The sequence below is a fragment of the Schistocerca piceifrons genome, chromosome 9 (genome assembly GCF_021461385.2).
Source record: "Schistocerca piceifrons isolate TAMUIC-IGC-003096 chromosome 9, iqSchPice1.1, whole genome shotgun sequence".
Taxonomy (NCBI): domain Eukaryota; kingdom Metazoa; phylum Arthropoda; class Insecta; order Orthoptera; family Acrididae; genus Schistocerca; species Schistocerca piceifrons.
Genome location: NC_060146.1, coordinates 55,658,714 through 55,678,476, shown reverse-complemented (window position 1 = coordinate 55,678,476; position 19,763 = coordinate 55,658,714). Strand labels below are relative to the sequence as shown.

At 41.5% G+C, this 19,763-nt stretch overlaps 1 protein-coding gene across 2 annotated transcripts in view; it reads right to left on the bottom strand.

Moving 5' to 3' along the window:
- Positions 1-1,255, bottom strand: part of LOC124716906 (probable 4-coumarate--CoA ligase 1) — a 488,949-nt gene extending 487,694 nt beyond the window's left edge. For both annotated transcript variants that reach the window (XR_007005668.1, XM_047243467.1), the window contains exon 1: positions 1,004-1,255. Coding sequence is in view for 1 of the 2 variants with exons in the window: in XM_047243467.1 (XP_047099423.1) it covers positions 1,004-1,195 (192 nt within the window). In the remaining variant the exon portion in view is untranslated. The remainder of the gene's footprint in view (positions 1-1,003) is intronic.
- Between the last annotated feature and the right edge of the window lie 18,508 nt (positions 1,256-19,763).

The following is a 19,763-nucleotide window of genomic DNA, read 5'->3' as shown; positions in this document are numbered from 1 at the left end:
ATCACAAAACTCTCAAAATACCACTAAACACAATATCATCTGTATCGGACACTTCCCTTGACCTACATAGCTCAACAGCAGCTCCCGATCCCATAAATTAGGACCTAACGCTTCCCTTGGCCTATATAGCTCAAAAACATCTCCCTATACCAGTGTCAACATACACAGCCACACATTGGGATCGAACACTTGCCTTGACCTGCGCACTGTTAATATTATCCGTCATATCCATTCCTGAACAAAAACAACAACCGATTAATTTTACTAAAATTACCACACGGTGTACAGCGAACAACACTAAATTAACCTTCACATAAAATCGTTAACTCGAACGAATTCCACTACAAACACAGCCGACACTCTAACAATTCTGGATAATGAGCAAAAGCAAACTGAGCCCATTACTCCACACAAACGAAAACCCTGAACATACCACCAGAGAGCACAACAAACCGCAACATGACGACATCTACAAACACGCCACACACACAAACCAAACTCCGCGCCGTCATGACGTCACACACAACACCCTTACCGACGCGTAGGATCGGACGCTTCTGTCGACCCTCCTTTCGTCTACTAATCTCACGGTTTTGCGGTGCGGTCGCAAAACACAGACACTAAACTTATTACAGTGGACAGAGACGTCAATGAACGAACGGACAGATCATAACTTTGCGAAAATAAAGAAAACTTTTCACTCGAGGGAAGACTTGAACCAAGGACCTCTCGTTCCGCAGCTGCTCACGCTAACCACGGGACCACAGCGCTCGTCAGCACACATTATCCTTGATGTTGCTATCTTACACATGGACTACTCAGTTTGTATATTTTGCTTATTTTTTTTCATAGTTCCACACAACTTCTTCCTGTTTTCTCGATTGATCTGTGCCAACCTATAACTAAATCTGAGGGGGCTGCGATGGGGAGGTTCCCTTGTCAGGATACAAGGCGAAGGCAGAGAGGCGCATTCAGTTTGTTTTGCACCGGGCGAGGTACTTACGATGGCTTTCTTGTCGGGCCACCTGTGGTAGTCCTGCCAGAGGTATTGCGTGACGGTGAGTTCCGGCACCTGCACCTCGCCCAGCGGTGACTGGATCACCCTGGAGGGGGCGGCGGCTGAGGAAGACGCGAGGCAGCGACTTCCTTGGCGGCGGGCCGACGCCCACACGCAGCGGCCCACGACGCTCCACATGTCACACACACACAGCACAGCACACGAACAGAACACTGCACTGCGACCAGCTGCGGCCGGCGTTCGCGGCGGACTGGTCTGCGAGATACGCGCCTCGTACAAGGTCGCCGGCTCGGTCGGCGCCCCCTCCACTGCACTCCACAGCTGACTGGCGCGCCTCGCCAGCTGATGCACTAAAAATACGCGACACGCCTCCAGAGACCGGCAGGCTGCAGGGGCTGCCCCAGTTCTGGTGCCACACGAGTTGTTGTGGTCTTCAGTGCGAAGTACGGTTTGATCGACACCGACTCAAAGGAAGGCCTCGGCGCTTGTTGGTGACGTCACGTCAGCTAGGTACGGCGAACGCCAGGTCTGTTGCAGGCATACTCATAATGGTGTCTCCCTCTCTGACACAGGAAAATGTGAAACTATTGGCGGTATTTGACCAACACACATTGTTCTGAGAGATTTCCGCAATCAATTAATTGTGCAATTCATTACACTTCTTACAAGGGAACCTCCCCATCGCACCCCCCTCAGATTTAGTTATAAGTTGGCACAGTGGATAGGCCTTGAGAAACTGAACACAGATCAGTCGAGAAAACTGGAAGAAGTTGTGTGGAACTATGAAAAAAATAAGCAAAATATACAGAGGAGTCCATGCGCAAGATAGGCAACATCGGATAGCCTGAGCTCGGGAGCGCCGTGGTCCCGTAGTTAGCGTGAGCAGCTGCGGAACGAGAGGTCCTTGGTTCAAGTCTTCCCTCGAGTGAAAGATTTACTTTCTTTATTTTCGCAAAGTTATGATCTATCCGTTCGTTCATTGACGTCTCTGTTTATTGTAATAAGTTTAGTGTCTGCGTTTTGCGACCTCGCCGCAAAACCACGCGATTGCTAGACGAAAGGACTTGCCTCTCCAATGGGAACCGAAAACATTTGATCGAAAGGTCATAGGTCAACCGATTCCTCCACAGGAAAACACGCCTGATACATTCTATACTACACTGGTGACGGCATGGGCATCACATGACAGGAATATGTTGTCGACCCACCTAACTTGTACACTTGGCGAATGGGTAAAAAGATTCTTCTACCTTGCCCGATTTTGGTTTTCTTGTGGATGTTTCGATGTTTGTTTAGGTGAAGCGTCCCCATACTACGGCGCAATTACCTCGCATCGGACGGACAGATAAGAACTGTCTGCAAACAAAAAATTAAACTTTTCACTCGAGGGAAGACTTGAACCAAGGACCTCTCGTTCCGCAGCTGCTCACGCTAACCACGGGACCACGGTGCTCTTGAGCTCAAACTACCCTTGATGTTGCCTATCTTGTGCATGGACTACTCAGTTTGTATATTTTGCTTATTTTTTTCATAGTTCCACACAGCTTCTTCCAGTTTTCTCGATTGATCTGCGTGCAGTTTTTCAAGGCCTATCCACTGTGCCAACTTATAACTAAGTCTGAGGGGGGGGGGGGGGTCCGATGGGGAGGTTCCCTTGTGAGAGATTTCCGCAATCAATTAATTGTGCAATTCATTACACTTCTTAACAAATAGTGTCCTCCTGAACTTAAATTTCCACCTGTTTTAAGGATTGACAAACAAAAACAACTTCATGGTCCAGCAGCAACAGAATTCGTGCTTCTTTACCTCATTTGTAAATCTGAGGAAGTTACGTTTGTACTGGGTTGCTTTTACAAGAAACTGTGAACATATTGGTCTCTTATTTAGCTATCTTGGTTGACTATGGGGCGAGGAGCACTGAATGTTAATGAAATATCTTGCGATTGTACACGTTGTGGGAGGGGGAGGGGGACAGAAGAAGAGGCAAAAGAGAGATACTTGTTTTATCGAATTTTTTTTCTTTTATCTTATAAAGTTTCTCCTTTCAGTTGCAAGAGGGGAATATTTATCTTTTCTACTGCGCATGTTTAAAAAAGTTTAAGCTCAGCAGTATTTTCAATGTATGAAGCTATTTTGTTTCCTGTTTAGAATTCCTTTCGTTGAAAATGACTGTAATCTAATGACTGGCAACAGTTGGACATTTACACATGTAAATTAATTCACATTTCCAGTGACGATGTCAAACGAAAATAAATAAATAAATAAAAGAAACGAGTTAATTGTAACGGGATTGGGGTAAGTTTCGACAGCAAAATGGATCAAGTAAATATAGTTACTTGAATGTAAAATTTCCGAAGCTCGCAATTGGGCAAAGCATCTTCTCATATTGATCTACGTTTGTTTAGACAGGATTCTGTAACTCAGAACTATGATCTTCATTTGTAGCTTTACGATAGTAAGAAAAACTTTCATCTAAATAAAACTGCAGAATCCAAAACAATACCAAACATTTTGTCCAAAAATAAGAGATTTATAGTGATAAGCACGCCGGGCGTTTCTGCCTGCAACAGACCTGGCGTTCGCCGTGCCTAGCTGACGTGACGTCACCAGCAAGCGCCGAGGCCTTCCTTTGGGTCGGTGTTGGTTTGATGCAGCTCTCCTTGTCACTCTACTCTGTGCAAGCCTCTTGCAAAGTACCGCGCACTAGAGGGCCTCAGGCCGGTATTAAACTATCAAATTTCTTTGTTAAAGATTTAATCAAATATTCGTCGAATATATTTGACGGAGATCCTTCACGTGGCGCTAATAAGCGGTATTACACTGTCATCACAGTTTTCGCCAACGTTCAAGATGGCTAACAACAACAACCTGCTAACCGCAGCAGTTGCATGTACCACAATTGCACTGTGTGCACATGCTGAAGAGAAGCGGAGAAAGAAAAAGGAAAAGTATCTGCGTGAAGCCTTGCGTTTTACGACGAAACGATACAGCATTCAACAAAACTTGTTACGTGAGCTTATAGTGGAGGGCGTCAAGTCGTACATCAATTACTTAAGAATGGGTGAGCATGCATTTCTGTATGTACTCAGTGAAGTGTATCCTCACATCACAAAGCACAATACTCACTTAAGATCTGCTATATCTGTAGAAGACGGGCTCACTGTAACACTCCGATTTCTTGCTACAGGAGAGAGTTAGGTTAGGTCAGGTCTCCATCTTCTTAATTTATTTTTGTATTCAGGGTACCTCGCGTTTTAAAGCGCCTCATCAGCTTCATTATTGTTATTGTAGTCTTCAGTCCTGTGACTGGTTTGATGCAGCTCTCCATGCTACTCTATCATGTGCAAGCTTCTTCATCTTCCAGTACCTACTGCAGCCTACATTCTTCTGTATCTGTTTAGTGTATTCATCTCTTCGTCTCTCTCTACGATTTTTGCCCTCCACGCTGCCCTCTAATACTAAATTGGTGATCCCTTGATGCCTCAAAACATGTCCTACCAACCCATCCCTTCTTCTAGTCAAGTTGTGCCACAAACTTCTCTTCTCCCCAGTCCTATTCAATACCTCCTCATTAGTAATATGATCTACCCATCTAATCTTCAGCATTCTTCTGTAGCACCACATTTCGAAAGCTTCTATTCTCTTCTTGTCCAAACTAGTTATCGTCCATGTTTCACTTCCATTCAAATTCCATACAAATACTTCCAGAAACGACTTCCTGACACTGAAATCAATACTGGATGTTAACAAATTTCTCTTCTTCAGAAACGCTTTCCTTGCCATTGCCAGTCTACATTTTATATCCTCTCTACTTCGACCATCATCAGTTATTTTGCTCCCCATATAGCAAAACTCCTTTACTACTTTAAGTGTCTCATTTCCTAATCTAATTCCCTCAGCATCACCCGACCTACATCCTATTATCCTCGTTTTGCTTTTGCTGATGTTCATCTTATATCCTCCTTTCAAGACACAATCCATTCCGTTCAACTGTTCTTCCAAGTCCTTTGCTGTCTCTGACAGAATTACAATGTCATCGGCGAACCTCAAAGTTTTTATTTCTTCTCCATGGGTTTTAATACCTACTCCGAATTTTTCTTTTGCTTCTTATAGTGCTTGCTCAATATACAGATTGAATAACATCGGGGAGAGGCTATACCCTGTCTCACTCCCTTCCCAACCACTGCTTCCCTTTCATGTCCCTCGACTCTTATAATTTCCATCTGGTTTCTATACAAATTGTAAATAGCCTTTCGTTCCCTGTATTTTACCCCTACCACCTTTAGAATTTGAAAGAGAGTATTGCAGTCAACATTGTCAAAAGCTTTCTCTAAGTCTACAAATGCTAGAAACGTAGGTTTGCCTTTCCTTAATCTAGCTTCTAAGATAAGTCGTAGGGTCAGTATTGCCTCACGTGTTCCAATATTTCTACGGAATCCAAACTGATCTTCCCCGAGGTCGGCTTCTACCAGTTTTTCCATTCCTCTGTAAAGAATTCGCGTTAGTATTTTGCAGCTGTGACTTATTAAACTGATAGTTTGGATTTGCACATCTGTCAACACCTGCTTTCTTTGGGATTGGAATTATTATATCCTTCTTGAAGTCTGAGGGCATTTCGCCTTTCTCATACATCTTGCTCACCAGATGGTAGAGTTTTGTCAGCACTGGCTCTCCCAAGGCTGTCAGTAGTTCTAATGGAATGTTGTCTACTCCCGGGGCCTTGTTTCGACTCAGATCTTTCAGTTCTCTGTCAAACTCTTCACGCAGTATCGTATCTCCCATTTCATCTTGATCTACATCCTCTTCCATTTCCATTATATTGTCCTCAAGTACATAGTGCTTGTATAGACCATCTATATACTCCTTCCACCTTTCTGCTTTCCCTTCTTTGCTTAGAACTGTGTTTCCATATGAGATTTTGACAATTCATGTAAGTGGTTCTCTTTTCTCCAAAGGGCTCGTTAATTTTCCTGTAGGCAGTATCTCATACACTTTCTCTATCTCTTCATCTTCAGCTTGCGACGTCGGCATGTATACCTGAATTATCGTTGTCGGTGTTGGTTTGCTGTCGATTCTGAGAAGAACAGCCCTGTCGCTGAACTTTACACAGTAACACAGTCTCTGCCCTACCTTCCTATTCATAAAGAATCCTACTCCTGTTACACCATTTTCTGCTGCTGTTGATATTACCCTAGACTCATCTGACCAGAAATCCTTGTCTTCTTTCCACTTTACTTCACTGATCCCTACTATATATAGATTGAGTCTTTGCGTTTCCCTTTTCAGATTTTCTATTTTCCCTACCACGTTCAAGCTTCTGACAATCCACGCTCCGACTCGTAGAACGTTTTCCTTCCGTTGATTATTCAGTCTTTTTCTCGTGCTAACCTCCCCCTTGTGGCAGCCCCCTCCCGGAGATCCGAATGGGGGACTATTACGGAATCTTTTGCCAATGACGTTTTGATCGACACCGACGGACGAACAGCCCTTGTCGGGATGCCGGGGGGAGGGGAGGGGAGTGTAGGACCACACGACAGCACCACCGCCCTCCCGTCCTTTCCCCACTTCACCCAACAAATTGTGTCGTGTGTAGCGCTGTCGTGCCAAAGTGATGTGGTTATCTACTGTATATTCCCGACTTTTCGTTTTATCTATAGCTCAGATGGAGCAGCCACAAACACCTTCACCGTAGCGGCGACTTAATTTAGGGTTTTAATAATAATAATTAATGTTAACTTTTTGCTCAGTCGATCACCCGTCATCTGTTGCTGCGTTACCAAAGACGAGATAGTTACTAACACATATGCTATTGTGGAAATCACTTTAGCTTTTTATTAACAACATTTGATAATAATTAAATGATCATGAATGATTGCGTTTTGTATGTAGGGAATACAAACGTCTCAAAAATCGACAGGAAGTGCAAAATGGCTAAGGAGGGATAGTTAGAGGACAAATGTAAGGATGTAGAGGCTCATCTCACGAGGGGTGAGACAGATACTGCCTACAGGAAAATTAAAGAGACCTTTGGAGAAAAGAGAACCACTTGCAAGAATATCAAGAGCTCAGATGGAAACCCAGTTCTAAGCAAAGAAGGGAAAGCAGAAAGGTGGAAGGAATATATAGAGGGTCTATACAGGGGCGATGTTCTTGAGGACAATATTACGGAAATGGAAGAGGAGGTAGATGAAGATGAAATGGGAGATATGATACTGCGTGAAGAGTTTGACAGAGCACTGAAAGACCTACGTCGAAACAAGGCCCCGGGAACAGACAACATTCCATTAGAACTACTGACAGCCTTAGGAGAGCCAGTCCTGACAAAACTCCACCATCTGGTGAGCAAGATGTATGAGACAGGCGAAATTCCCTCAGACTTCAAGAAGAATATAATAATTCCAATCCCAAAGAAAGCAGGTGTTGACTGATGTGAAAATTACCGAACTATCAGTTTAGTAAGTCACAGCTGCAAAATACTAACACGAATTATTTACAGACGAATGGAAAAAACTGGTAGAAGCCGACCTCGGGGAAGATCAGTTTGGATTCCGTAGAAATGTTGGAGCACGTGAGGCAATATTGACCTTACGACTTCCCTTAAAAGAAAGATTAAGGAAAGGCAAACCTACGTTTCTAGCATTTATAGACTTAGACAAAGCTTTTGACAATGTTGACTGCAATACTCTCTTTCAAATTCTACAGGTGGCAGGGGTAAAATACAGGGAGTGAAAGGCTATTTACGATTTGTACAGAAACCAGATGGAAATTATAAGAGTTGGGGGGCAAGAAAGGGAAGCAGTGGTTGGGAAGGGAGTGAGATAGGATTGTAGCCTCTCTCTAATGTTATTCAATCTGTATATTGAGCAAGCAGTAAAGGAACAAATGAAAAGTTCGGAGTAGGTATTAAAATCCATGGAGAAGAAATAAAAACTTTGAGATTCGCCAATGACATTGTAATTCTGTCAGAGACAGCATAGGACTTGGAAGAGCAGTTGAACGCAATGGACGTGTCTTGAAAGGAGGGTATAAAATGAACATCAACAAAAACAAAACGAGGATAATGGAATGTAGTCGAATTAAGTCGGGTGATGCTGAGGAAATTAGATTAGGAAATGAGACACTTAAAGTAGTAAAGGAGTTTTGCTATTTGGGGAGCAAAATAACTGATGTTGGTCGAAGTAGAGAGGATATAAAATGTAGACTGGCAATGGCAAGGAAAGCGTTTCTGAAGAAGAGAAATTTGTTAACATCGAGTATAGATTTAAGTGTCAGGAAGTCGTCTCTGAAAGTATTTGTGCGGAGCGTACCCATGTATGGAAGTGAAACATGGACGATAACTAGTTTGGACAAAAAGAGAATAGAAGCTTTCGAAATGTGGTGCTACAGAAGAATGCTCAAGATTAGTTGGGTAGACCACATAACTAATGAGGAGGAATTGAATGGAAGTGGGGAGAAGAGGAGTTTGTGGCACAACTTGACTAGAAGAAGGGATCGGTTGGTAGGACATGTTCTGAGGCATTAAGGGATCACCAATTTAGTACTGGACGGCAGCGTGGAGGGTAAAAATCGTAGAGGGAGACCAAGAGATGAATACACTAAGCAGATTCAGAAGGATGTAGGCTGCAGTAGGTACTGGGAGATGAAGAAGCTTGCACAGGATAGAGTAGCATGGAGAGCTGCATCAAACCAGTCTCAGGATTGAAGACCACAACAACAACAACATGTAGGGAAAAGGAGGGTTGATCCTACAATTACGGCAACTAAAATGTCCGTGATTTTTATAGTTCGACACTCAAAGATATTATAGCAAAGACTATGATCCATTACTATACGTCGATACAGTCATTCAGACTTCGTACGTTTTTATTTTCACAAAGCTAAGTGTCCAGTTCCGTTCTTAGAAAAACGTCCCTCCGTATAGTCCACAAATCCCATTATCGATGAATCGGCATGTAATAGAATTTAATGCTGAGCGCTACATTTCCTCGCGCACACAATTCCTCAGATATTCTTAGTCCGTGACCTTAAGGCAAAAGTCTCTCCCGTATAATCTAACTATGGTCAATTTTCCTGCAGTTTAACAAAAGTACCCTGATCCTTTCCGTAGCATATCACACGGAAATGCACGCTATATCGCAAGTCGCAGCTAAGTAGACTTACTCAGAGCGCAGAAAACAAGACAACTAGCAATACCCGCTCATGATTTATGTAGCATAATTTAGAAACAAAAGTAGCTGCATTAAACCCTCTTTGATTTCCCTGAAGCGCTACTTTGCTGCAGGCGTTATTCTGATGAGAGATTATTTATCGACAATTTTAATTTTTACTTTTTCAGTGCCATTAATTATTTCCGATATTATCAATCACCTCTCCCCTGTATGAAAATAAGCCTGATATTGCTCTAGAGTGGTTATAGCCCGACAAAAGTTCGCCTTTTGCCACTACACGCGGGTTCAAATGCTGTTCTGTTAAAAATACATGACAGAAAGCGAGGCGGACGAAACTTCTAAGAACAGAGTTTTTGGAGAAATTTAAAGACTGCGGATTGTTTTTTTAGGACGCGTCGTGAGAGGCGTACAGCAATAGAAATATAAAAAATGAATTTTTTAACGAATCCATAACAGTCCCTTGTGGTACACAGAGAGAATAAATGTATTTCTGTGTTTCTCTTTTTAGGTTTTATTTCGGGTGCTTATTGGAAATGAAATGTAAAAACCGAAATATCGGCATTCCATGGACTTCAACTCATTCTGGTAAGTGTTAAAAAAGTCCAACCAATATTAAAGTTCTCTGCTATGAAAAATAAAGTGGTTTCGATTTTTTTCTTTTTTTTATAGATGTAGCAGTTGCTAAATGTTTCATTTCTTACGTATCTGTTGTATTTGTTGGATGTTGTGCGTCACATCCAGTGTAGTCTTTCTTCTTCGAGTCTGAAGCGAGTTTCTTAAACTTACAGTTCATCTTTTATGCTACATCCAGAAACGTCTTATATTTATTTTGCTTTACGCTGATGTTTTTCTTCAGTCAACTATAAATCACGTTGCAGGTTTCAGGAATAATTTTAGTTGATAGTTGTGGACATACAATACCACTGAATCACTGCACACACTGTATCAATCCGATAGCAGGGTGTGAGTATGGCGAATGCCCGGTGAATATCAGCTAGTGTGTGTAGTGCCAACTGTAAAATTCGGAGGTGGTGGTGTTATGGTGCGGCCGTGTTTCTCATGGAGGAGGCTTGCACCCCTTGTTGTTTTGTGTGGCACTATCACAGCACAGGCCGACAGTGATGTTTTAAGCACCTTCTTGCTTCCCACTGTTGAAGAGCAGTTCGGGTATGGCGACTGCATTTTTCAACCCGATCGAGCACCTGTTCATAACGCACGGCCTGTGGCGGAGTGGTTACACGACAACAACATCCCTGTAATGGACTGGCCTGCACAGAGTCCTGACCTGAATCCTATAGAACACCTGTGGGATGTTTTGGAACGCCGACTTCGAGGCAGGCCTCACCGACCGACATCGATACCTCTCCTCAGCGTAGCACTCCGTGAAGAATGGGCTGCCACTCTTCAAGAAACCTTCCAGCACCTGACTGAGTGTATGCCTGCGAGAGTGAAAGCTTTCATCAAGGCTAAGGGTGGGCCAACACGATATTGAATTCCAGCATTACCAATGAATGGAGCCACAAACTTCAAAGTCATTTTCAGCCAGGTGTTTGGATGCTTTTGATCACATAGTGTATTTAAACATACCCGCGCCAAAAAGAGATATGTACGAAAAGAAAGATGAACGTGTACTCGTATACTTCTGTTTCCTTGGCCGATATCAGATCTTTCACTCTTCAATTATCGGCCTTTTCCCGCCCCTGATAGTGGGTGGACGTACGGCGTGTATGTCCGATAATAATATATGAATTTGTGCAAAAGTTTCTACAATATATTGTACAATATATTTCTAAATTGCTTATACCGAAAATGATTCCTGGGCACACGGTAGCCTCCAATCTTTGGATACGACAGCGACGTTATTTATGATTGTATTATGTCGCATTCTTTGTGACGGAGATGAACGGTGCATCCTTTTCTTCAAGAAAGAAGAAGTAAAAGTCACTCTGTTCAGAGGACCGTTAATGCGTCAATCAAATTAGGTTTTTACGGTGGTAATCGTAGCGAGAGACTGTGGAGGGGCGAACGGAGAAGCGTGAATTGCTGTTGGTGAAAGTATCCGCAAGCCACACATCTCGAAACAGTTCGCATTATTCGCACTTCCTTATGGCGCCATTTCTTAAACACAAGTATAAATGATGACCGTGATGCGAGTTTAGATAACTGAAGTAATTAAAATATATTAACTCTTTCTCAAAGTTTTCCATTGTTTTAATTATCTTTTGTTTTCTCTACTGCCAAGAGAAAGAGAGGAAGGATTACGAAAGAAGTACATGCATGGACGAAGAATAAAATTTGTATGGGAACTACCAGAAAAAAAAATATTGCGAAATCTATCGAGAATGTAGGAAAATTCGAACTTACAGCTTGCATGGCTTCGCTTGGTAGCGCTTCACTCGTATGTAATGATAGTAGTAGTAGTAATAGTAGTAGTACCTCTCCTCTCACATCCTAAAAATTAGAGCATTTTAAATTATAGTAAAATAGTGTGTTTTAATAAATTATATTTTGGCAGATTATTTTGAGTTAGTGTAAGTGTGACAACAATGAGTTGCAGTAAATGTTCACAACAAGTCTCAGAATAATTTAGAATATGTTGTCAGAGTAATTAAGAAGGGGATATTCATTTCAAAATTCTGCAAATAGTAAATCAGAAGGACAGAAATGGATACAGCAGGTAAAATCATTGTTGATCATTCAGTAATTAAGTTCAAGCACAAAATGTTGCTGCAATTAATGCGACGACAAATGTTAGTGATCGTCAACATGTCGGCGAGTCAGACGAGAACAGCGAGCATTATTTAAGCTCAGCTATGATTGGGGTAGCGATGTTGTGATTAATGACATGGTTTTACTTACGGCAGACGAAACAAGTTCACGATTATCATCGGGAAGCATTTCTTTCACATGAGACTAGTGAAGGGCGCGGTGGCGCAGATTCTAGTAGATCTAAAATTTCTGCATCGGGCGAAATGGACCCGAATGTAATCAGATACGTCAGTAGGTGTTCAAAATTATACTCCAACGTTGCGAAACGCCTTAATTATGTTAGGAATGAACAAACACTAAAATTTAATCAACAAACACAAAACTTACACAAAAATTCAATAACTTATGACAAGAAGTCGATGAGTCTTCAAAATAACGAACACGAACATTTAATGATTTTACGAAAAATGTGACACAAAAATTTGAGGAACTTTCAAATGATAGTATGAAAGCTTTCACGACCGGATGACATATCTTCTGGTAAACCTTCCGGGATGTAAGGTCGTGGTCCATGAAACTCGGAGGAGAAACACCCCTCTGAAGATGTCCAGCGCAGCTCTGGACGAAACGTTAGGAGCTGAAGCGTTTCATGGACCACGACCTTACATCCCGGAAGGTTTACCAGAAGAAACTTTCAAATGAACAAATGCAAAAATTTGATGACCTAAGTAAAAAATTGTCCACTGACCTGTCAAACGATTTAACATATGAGTTATCGGAAATGGGAAAAGAATTAAAAGTGGAGTTACTCAAAGGACTGTCTCAGGAAACAGATAAAAAGGCATCGGATATTGACAAGGCACAGCAGGGAGTTGCAGGTATGCTGGAAAACATGAGAGAGACACAGACTGAAACACAGGGCACTCAGTCAGAAATTAGTAACAGTGTGAGGGCGATGCAAGGTACTATTACTGAGTTACAAACTAGATGTAAAAATATCCCTGAGGAAGAACAGAAACTGTCCGTGGAACTGAACAATTTAAAACTGAGCGGTAAGTTCAACCCCAGAAAGACCGATAGCTCTCCATGAAGACAGTAGGAAGTGCACAGCCTTTGTATGTGGGGACACAAGCTGTGAATTCTGTGTCTTGCCTTTTGGCTTAAATGTGAGCGCGGGTATCTTCATCTCCGCGTTAGACTAAGTGTTACGTCTAAAATTACTTAATAAAGTCACTGTCTACGTGGTTGACTTGCGCACTTTTTAAAGCCAGTTCTAAGACACTTTTATTTGTCATCCTCGCCTCTGGGAAATCCCCACTCCTCACCATTCCCCCCACACTGTAACATCCACGAAATAAATTTTAGCTACAGTGCGACGAGAGGAAATTATGCCTCTAACAGTTATAAACATTATCTATTCGACATATGAAAAAACAGTGAAAACGATGATAAATATTAATTATTTATATAATATTTATGATGTAATTAGACATATCGATGTGTATCATACAAAGACAAAGATAATTGTAAATTCCTTTTATGATCTGCGTTTGTCTTCTTTTGTTTTTACCTTTTGTTGGATGGCTTTTACAGGTTGCGGACGCATATGAGACTGAGGTCTGTTAAGAAATTGTAATTATTTGTTAATTATTACTTGAGAATATAGTTCATTATTATTATAAATATGAGTGAATAATTATTTGTAACCTTAATTCCTCACTCAATAAGCATTATCTGTGTTAATTATTTCTTTCCGCTGCAAGGAGCGCAGCCATTGATGATAGCGATTTGTATCGCGTTTTTGTCTGTGTTTTCCTTAGAAAAAAATCAAATGTTTGCTTGATGAAGTCTAAATAGTGCACAGTACGAAAGTAAAGTTTAATAAGCATTTCAAATACTTATCTTACTTGCTCTAACAATAGAAAGTCTCTATCAATTGTCTGCCGCCATCTTAACAATTATCTCAGCGGCAAATTCAAATTACGCAACTCTGCAGACAAAAATTCCGAACGTAATACAAATGTGTAAAAATAAATGTGCACCGGTGGTCCCGAACTCATTTTAATGAAAATAATTCGAATCAGATTGGTTCTTTAAAAAATGCTCATAGCACGATCCTTATAACAAACTTTTCTAGCTGATGTATGGAGCCGAAATTAATTAAGCACGAGTTGCGAATATTATTGTTTCAGGTAACATACGTCAGTGTTGTGAGCGGCTGGTATTCGGTGGTTTTAATGATCATTTTGCTGAAGATAACTGCTTCCATCATAGTCAATAGTTGCATAGAATCTGTTGTATGAAATGTGATTTAGTGACACTTACACAACTTACAGGCAACACTTTAACACGACGTTAACTTGGAGTTCTTCAGCAACTTGACCAAATCTTTAGCCGGGAGAAAAATTATTTAGTAATTACTCAATGTAATAAAATAAGATTATCATTTTCATTTACAAATTAGTTAAATAACAAACCACTGAATAACACAGCGAATGCCATAACACCCTCCCCTTAACCTGTTGTTCACTTATACATCACGTTTCCCCTTTCAGTTGAATACAAGCTGCTTGAGGTCTGGCCTGAATTATTCGATTAGCCCCCTCCCACTCAATCAATATGATGACTAATTAATTAAATAGATAACCTTTTGTGTGGGGCAGTTTCCATTGGTGGATATTGCCACCGTCCGCAAATATTGATAGACTGGCTATTTGCCAGAAACCGATTGAGTGCAACGAATATTGTTTAAACAACTTCTAGTAGGCAAGGCAACTTATGGAATATTGTTTATTCAAATAATTTATGGAATACAAGGCAGTACATGGAATACAGTTTATTTATTTATATAAAGAATTTGTTAGGAAACGGACTGCATTGTATGGAACACTGTTTATTCAAACGGTTTGTGGGTGGCAAGGCAGTACGGAACATTTAAACAAATGCGGCGCTTTTTTATTCCGATTACACAAGGAATACCATCATGAAACACTCATCACACATAACTACACTGTTACAGATCGTGCGAAGCATATCTGGCGAAAGAAAACCCCCGATCGTGTCGCTGACCGCTGGGCCAATCGAACTGTACTAGGCACGCCACTGGCCAGGGACCGCCATTACTGATCGTTGATCATCCACAAACAAACCACCAGGCAGCTGTATCCCTTTGAAATTTGATACCAGACACTTCCTGCCTCTTTCTCTCTCTCCCTCCCCCTCTCTCAAGAGGCTACTTCCTGTTAGCCTTCAAACACACTGACGAAGGTTTTTTTCACTCCTCATAATTCTGTTGCTGCAAAATACTGACATGAATTCTTTACAGACGAATGGAAAAACTGGTAGAAGCCGACCTCGGGGAAGATCAGTTTGGATTCCGTAGAAATATTGGAACACGTGAGGCAATACTGACCTTGCGACTTATCAAAAAATGGTTCAAATGGCTATGAGCACTATGGGACTTAACTTCTGAGGTCATCAGTCCCCTAGAACTTAGAACTACTTAAACCTAACTAACCTAACGACATCACACACACATCCATGCCCGAGGCAGGATTCGAACCTGCGACCGTAGCGGTCACGCGGTACCAGACTGAAGCGCCTAGAACCGCTCGGCCACCATGGCCGGCTTACGACTTATCTTAGAAGAAAGATTAAGGAAAGGCAAACCTACGTTTCTAGCATTTGTAGACTTAGAGAAAGCTTTTGACAATGTTGACTGGAATACTCTCTTTCAAATTCTAAAGGTGGTAGGGGTAAAATACAGGAAGCGAAAGGCTATTTACAATTTGTACAGAAACCAGATGGCAGTTATAAGAGTCGAGGGACTTGAAAGGGAAGCAGTGGTTGGGAAGGGAGTGAGACAGGGTTGCAGCCTCTCCCCGATGTTATTCAATCTGTATATTGAGCAAGCAGTAAAGGAAACAAAAGAAAAAATCGGAGTAGATATTAAAATCCATGGAGAAGAAATAAAAACTTTGAGGTTCGCCGATGACATTGTAATTCTATCAGAGACAGCAAAGGACTTGGAAGAGCAGTTGAACGGAATGGACAGTGTCTTGAAAGGAGGATATAAGATGAACATCAACAAACGCAAAACGAGGATAATGGAATGTAGTCTAATTAAGTCGGGCGATGCTGAGGGAATTAGATTAGGAAATGAGACACTTAAAGTAGTAAAGGAGTTTGCTATTTGGGGAGCAAAATAACTGATGATAGTCGAAGTAGAGAGGATATAAAATGTAGACTGGCAATGGCAAGGAAAGCGTTTCTGAAGAAGAGAAATTTGTTAACATCGAGTATTGATTTAAGTGTCAGGAAGTCCTTTCTGAAAGTATTTGTATGGAGTGTAGCCATGTATGGAAGTGAAACATGGACGATAAATAGTTTGGACAAGAAGAGAATAGAAGCTTTCGAAATGTGGTGGTACAGAAGAATGCTGAAGATTAGATAGGTAGATCACATAACTAATTAGGAGGTATTGAATAGAATTGGGGAGAAGAGGAGTTTGTGGCACAACTTGACAAAAAGAAGGGACCGGTTAGTAGGACATGTTCTGAGGCATCAAGGGATCACAAATTTAGCATTGAAGGGCAGCGTGGAGGGTAAAAATCGTAGAGGGAGACCAAGAGATAAATACACTAAGCAGATTCAGAAGGATGTAGGTTGCAGTAAGTACAGGGAGATGAAGAAGCTTGCACAAGAAGGGTAGCATGGAGACCTGCATCAAACCAGGACTGAAGGCCACAACAACAACAATTCTGTTGCAATTTAGATATACAAATAGAGGATAATAGTCCATTTGCACTACCTTATCAAATTAATTGCTTAACAGTTTACAGGCGTTAAACAGATTGCTTAAAGCGTTCACCACCACCTTACGATGATACTTCTTGTAATAAAAACATATTTTCAACATTTGAGAATCACACACAAACACTTTGCAAATCAAGCAATTAAATTTCCAGCACAAATAGATCGTAGTGGTAAATACACTGAAGCGCTAAAGAAACTGGTATAGGCATATGTATTCAAATACAGAGATACGAAAAAAGGCAGAATACGGCGCTGCTGTCGGCAACGCCTATATAAGACAGTTGTTAGATCGGTTGCTGCTTGTCCGCAGCTCGTGGTCGTGCGGTAGCGTTCTCGCTTCCCACGCCCGGGTTCGATTCCCTGCCTCGTGATGACTGGGTGTTGTGTGATGTCCTTATGTTAGTTAGGTTTAAGTATTTCTAAGTTCTAGGGGACTGACGACCATAGATAAGTCGCATAGTGCTCAGAGCTATTTGAACCTTTTGGTTGCTGCTGCTGCAATGACAGGTTCTCGAGATTTGAGTGAGTTTGAACGTCGTTTTATAATCGGCACACGAGCGATGGGATGCAGCACCTGTGAGGCAATGATAAAGTGGGGATTTTCCAGTATAACTATTTCACAAGTGTACCGTGAATATGAGGAATCCGATAAAACATCAAATCTCCGAATCGCTGTGGCCGGAAAAAGTTCCTACAAGACCAACGACCACTGAGGAGAATCGTTCAGTGTGATAGGAGTACAACCCTTCCGCAAACTGCTGCATATTCAGCAATCAACGAAACATCATTGACATGGGCTTTCGGAGCCGAAGGCCGACTCGTGTGTCCTTGATGACTGCACGACACAAAGTTTTATGTCTCGCCTGGGCCCGTCAACAGCAACACTGAACTGTTAATGACCGGAAACATGTTGCCTGGTCTGACGAGTCTCGTTTCAAATTGTATTAAGCGGATAGACATGTACTGGTATGGAGACAACCTCATGAATCCATGGACGCTGCATGTCAGCAGGGGACTGTTCAAGCAGGTGGAGAACCTGTAAGGGTGTGGGGCGTGTGCAGTTGGAGTGATACGGAACCCCTGATACGTCTAGATTTGACTCTGACAGGTGACACATACATAAGCACCTGCATTCACTCATGTCCATTGTGCATTCCGATTGACTTGGACAGTTCCAGCAGGACAATGCGACACACCATACGTCCAGAATTGCTACAGAGTGGCTCCAGAAAAGCTCTTCTGAGTTTAAACTCTTACGCTGGCCACCAAACTCCCCAGAAATTAACATTACTGAGCATATCTGGGATGCCTTGCAACGTGTTGTTCAGAAGAGATCTTCACCCTTCGTACTCTTACAGATTTCATTCATGGTGTCAGTTCTATCCAGCGCTACTTCAGACATTAATTGAGTCCATCCCATGTCGTGTTGGGGCACTTCTGCGTGCTCGCAGGGGCTCTGCACAATAGCAGACAGGTGTACCAGTTTCTTTTGCTCTTCAGTGTATATCCGAGGTCTTGTATGCACCAATGTTTAAGAATACAAGCACTGTTGTCCACCACAATATTTCCACTAAACATGTCTGGTGACAAAGTTCTATCGATCACACACACTCATGATAGCGAAAAGTGCATTATCTGCTCGTTGCTGAAATCTGCAGCAATGATGCCAGCTGGCACATCGCGCCGGTCGGGAGACACCAACACATGCATCGGCAGCTGCAGGTCCATCCTCCAACATCCACACGCCAGTCCTAGCGAACACTCACAGGTCAGGCACATTGTCACCAAGTAGTCAACCAATCGATTTACGCAAGAGCAATAATCGTCGAATGCAAACACCTATCGTACTCAATCTTCTCAAACGACACACACATCTGCTTCTGTCGTCGATTACCTAGCTTGCTACACAGAACAACAAGAAAAGGGAAGCGTAACTGCTATGTTAAAAAGAGGGAAACTCAGACCGATAACAGTGCTTCTAGTGGTACGGAGATGAACTAAATAAGGATAAACATTGCGGGTTGCATCACTCCTAGCTTATGTACCTTGTAGTTTTTTTTTTCTTTTTTGTTTCTAACTTTCTGATCTCACTTTTGTGGGTGTGCTATGTAACTATTTTGGCTAGCATCATAATAAAATAATTCAAACTCACCTACAGCACATTGCAATACAGAAGTGACAAACCTGTTATTCAGGAATATTTTTAGTCCAATTTAGCTGCTACAATTTTATTTAGCATCAGTTATTTACACTACAGGCTTGTTTCGACTTACTGTCAGTTTCAAATGTTGCGTCTAGTTCTTATGACGCACAAACATCCTGGAGCTTTTACATGTTGACAGAAATGAATAAGTATGTCAGTGTACAAGTTTGTGGCACACAGTCGCTGCTCCTATGGTGGTTTCTTGAGCAGCGACTGTCAGACACAAAGGTGAAAAATAGATTTACTGTCACACATTTTGTGCGACATAAGAACTAGATGCAACACTTGAAACTAACAGTAAGTCGAAACAAGCTTTTAGTCTAAATGACTGTCACAAGCTAAATAAAAATTGTAGGAGCTTAATTGGACTACAAATATTCCTGAATAATTCATATTTCGACATCTTACAAGCTGCAGGGCCAATAGAGAAAAAAACCTGTTATTAAGCGAATAATCAGCAGTTAATGAGATTCAATTAAGAAATCTTTATCAGAGTGTTAATTATTGAAGAATTCTAAAATTTGTTACAACTATGTTTCAGGACTGTAATTTCTGAGTATTTGCCCAGGAAACTTATTCTACAGGCCATTAATTTCTTAAAAAATGTTCCTACATCTTACGATTGTAAATGCTTCAACAAAAAAAGAATACATCAGTATTAAGTACCGAAAATAGGAAAGGTGGATGAAAACAGTGAAATGAAAACAAAACCTACTTTTTCTAAAGCACACCATAAAAATTTTCTTTAACTCTCATACAGCCTTAAGCCTTTTACTAATGTTGTCTTTAACAACATTAAGTCTTTTACTATCGATGGTGTGTTTCCAATCTCACACATACATGTAAATTA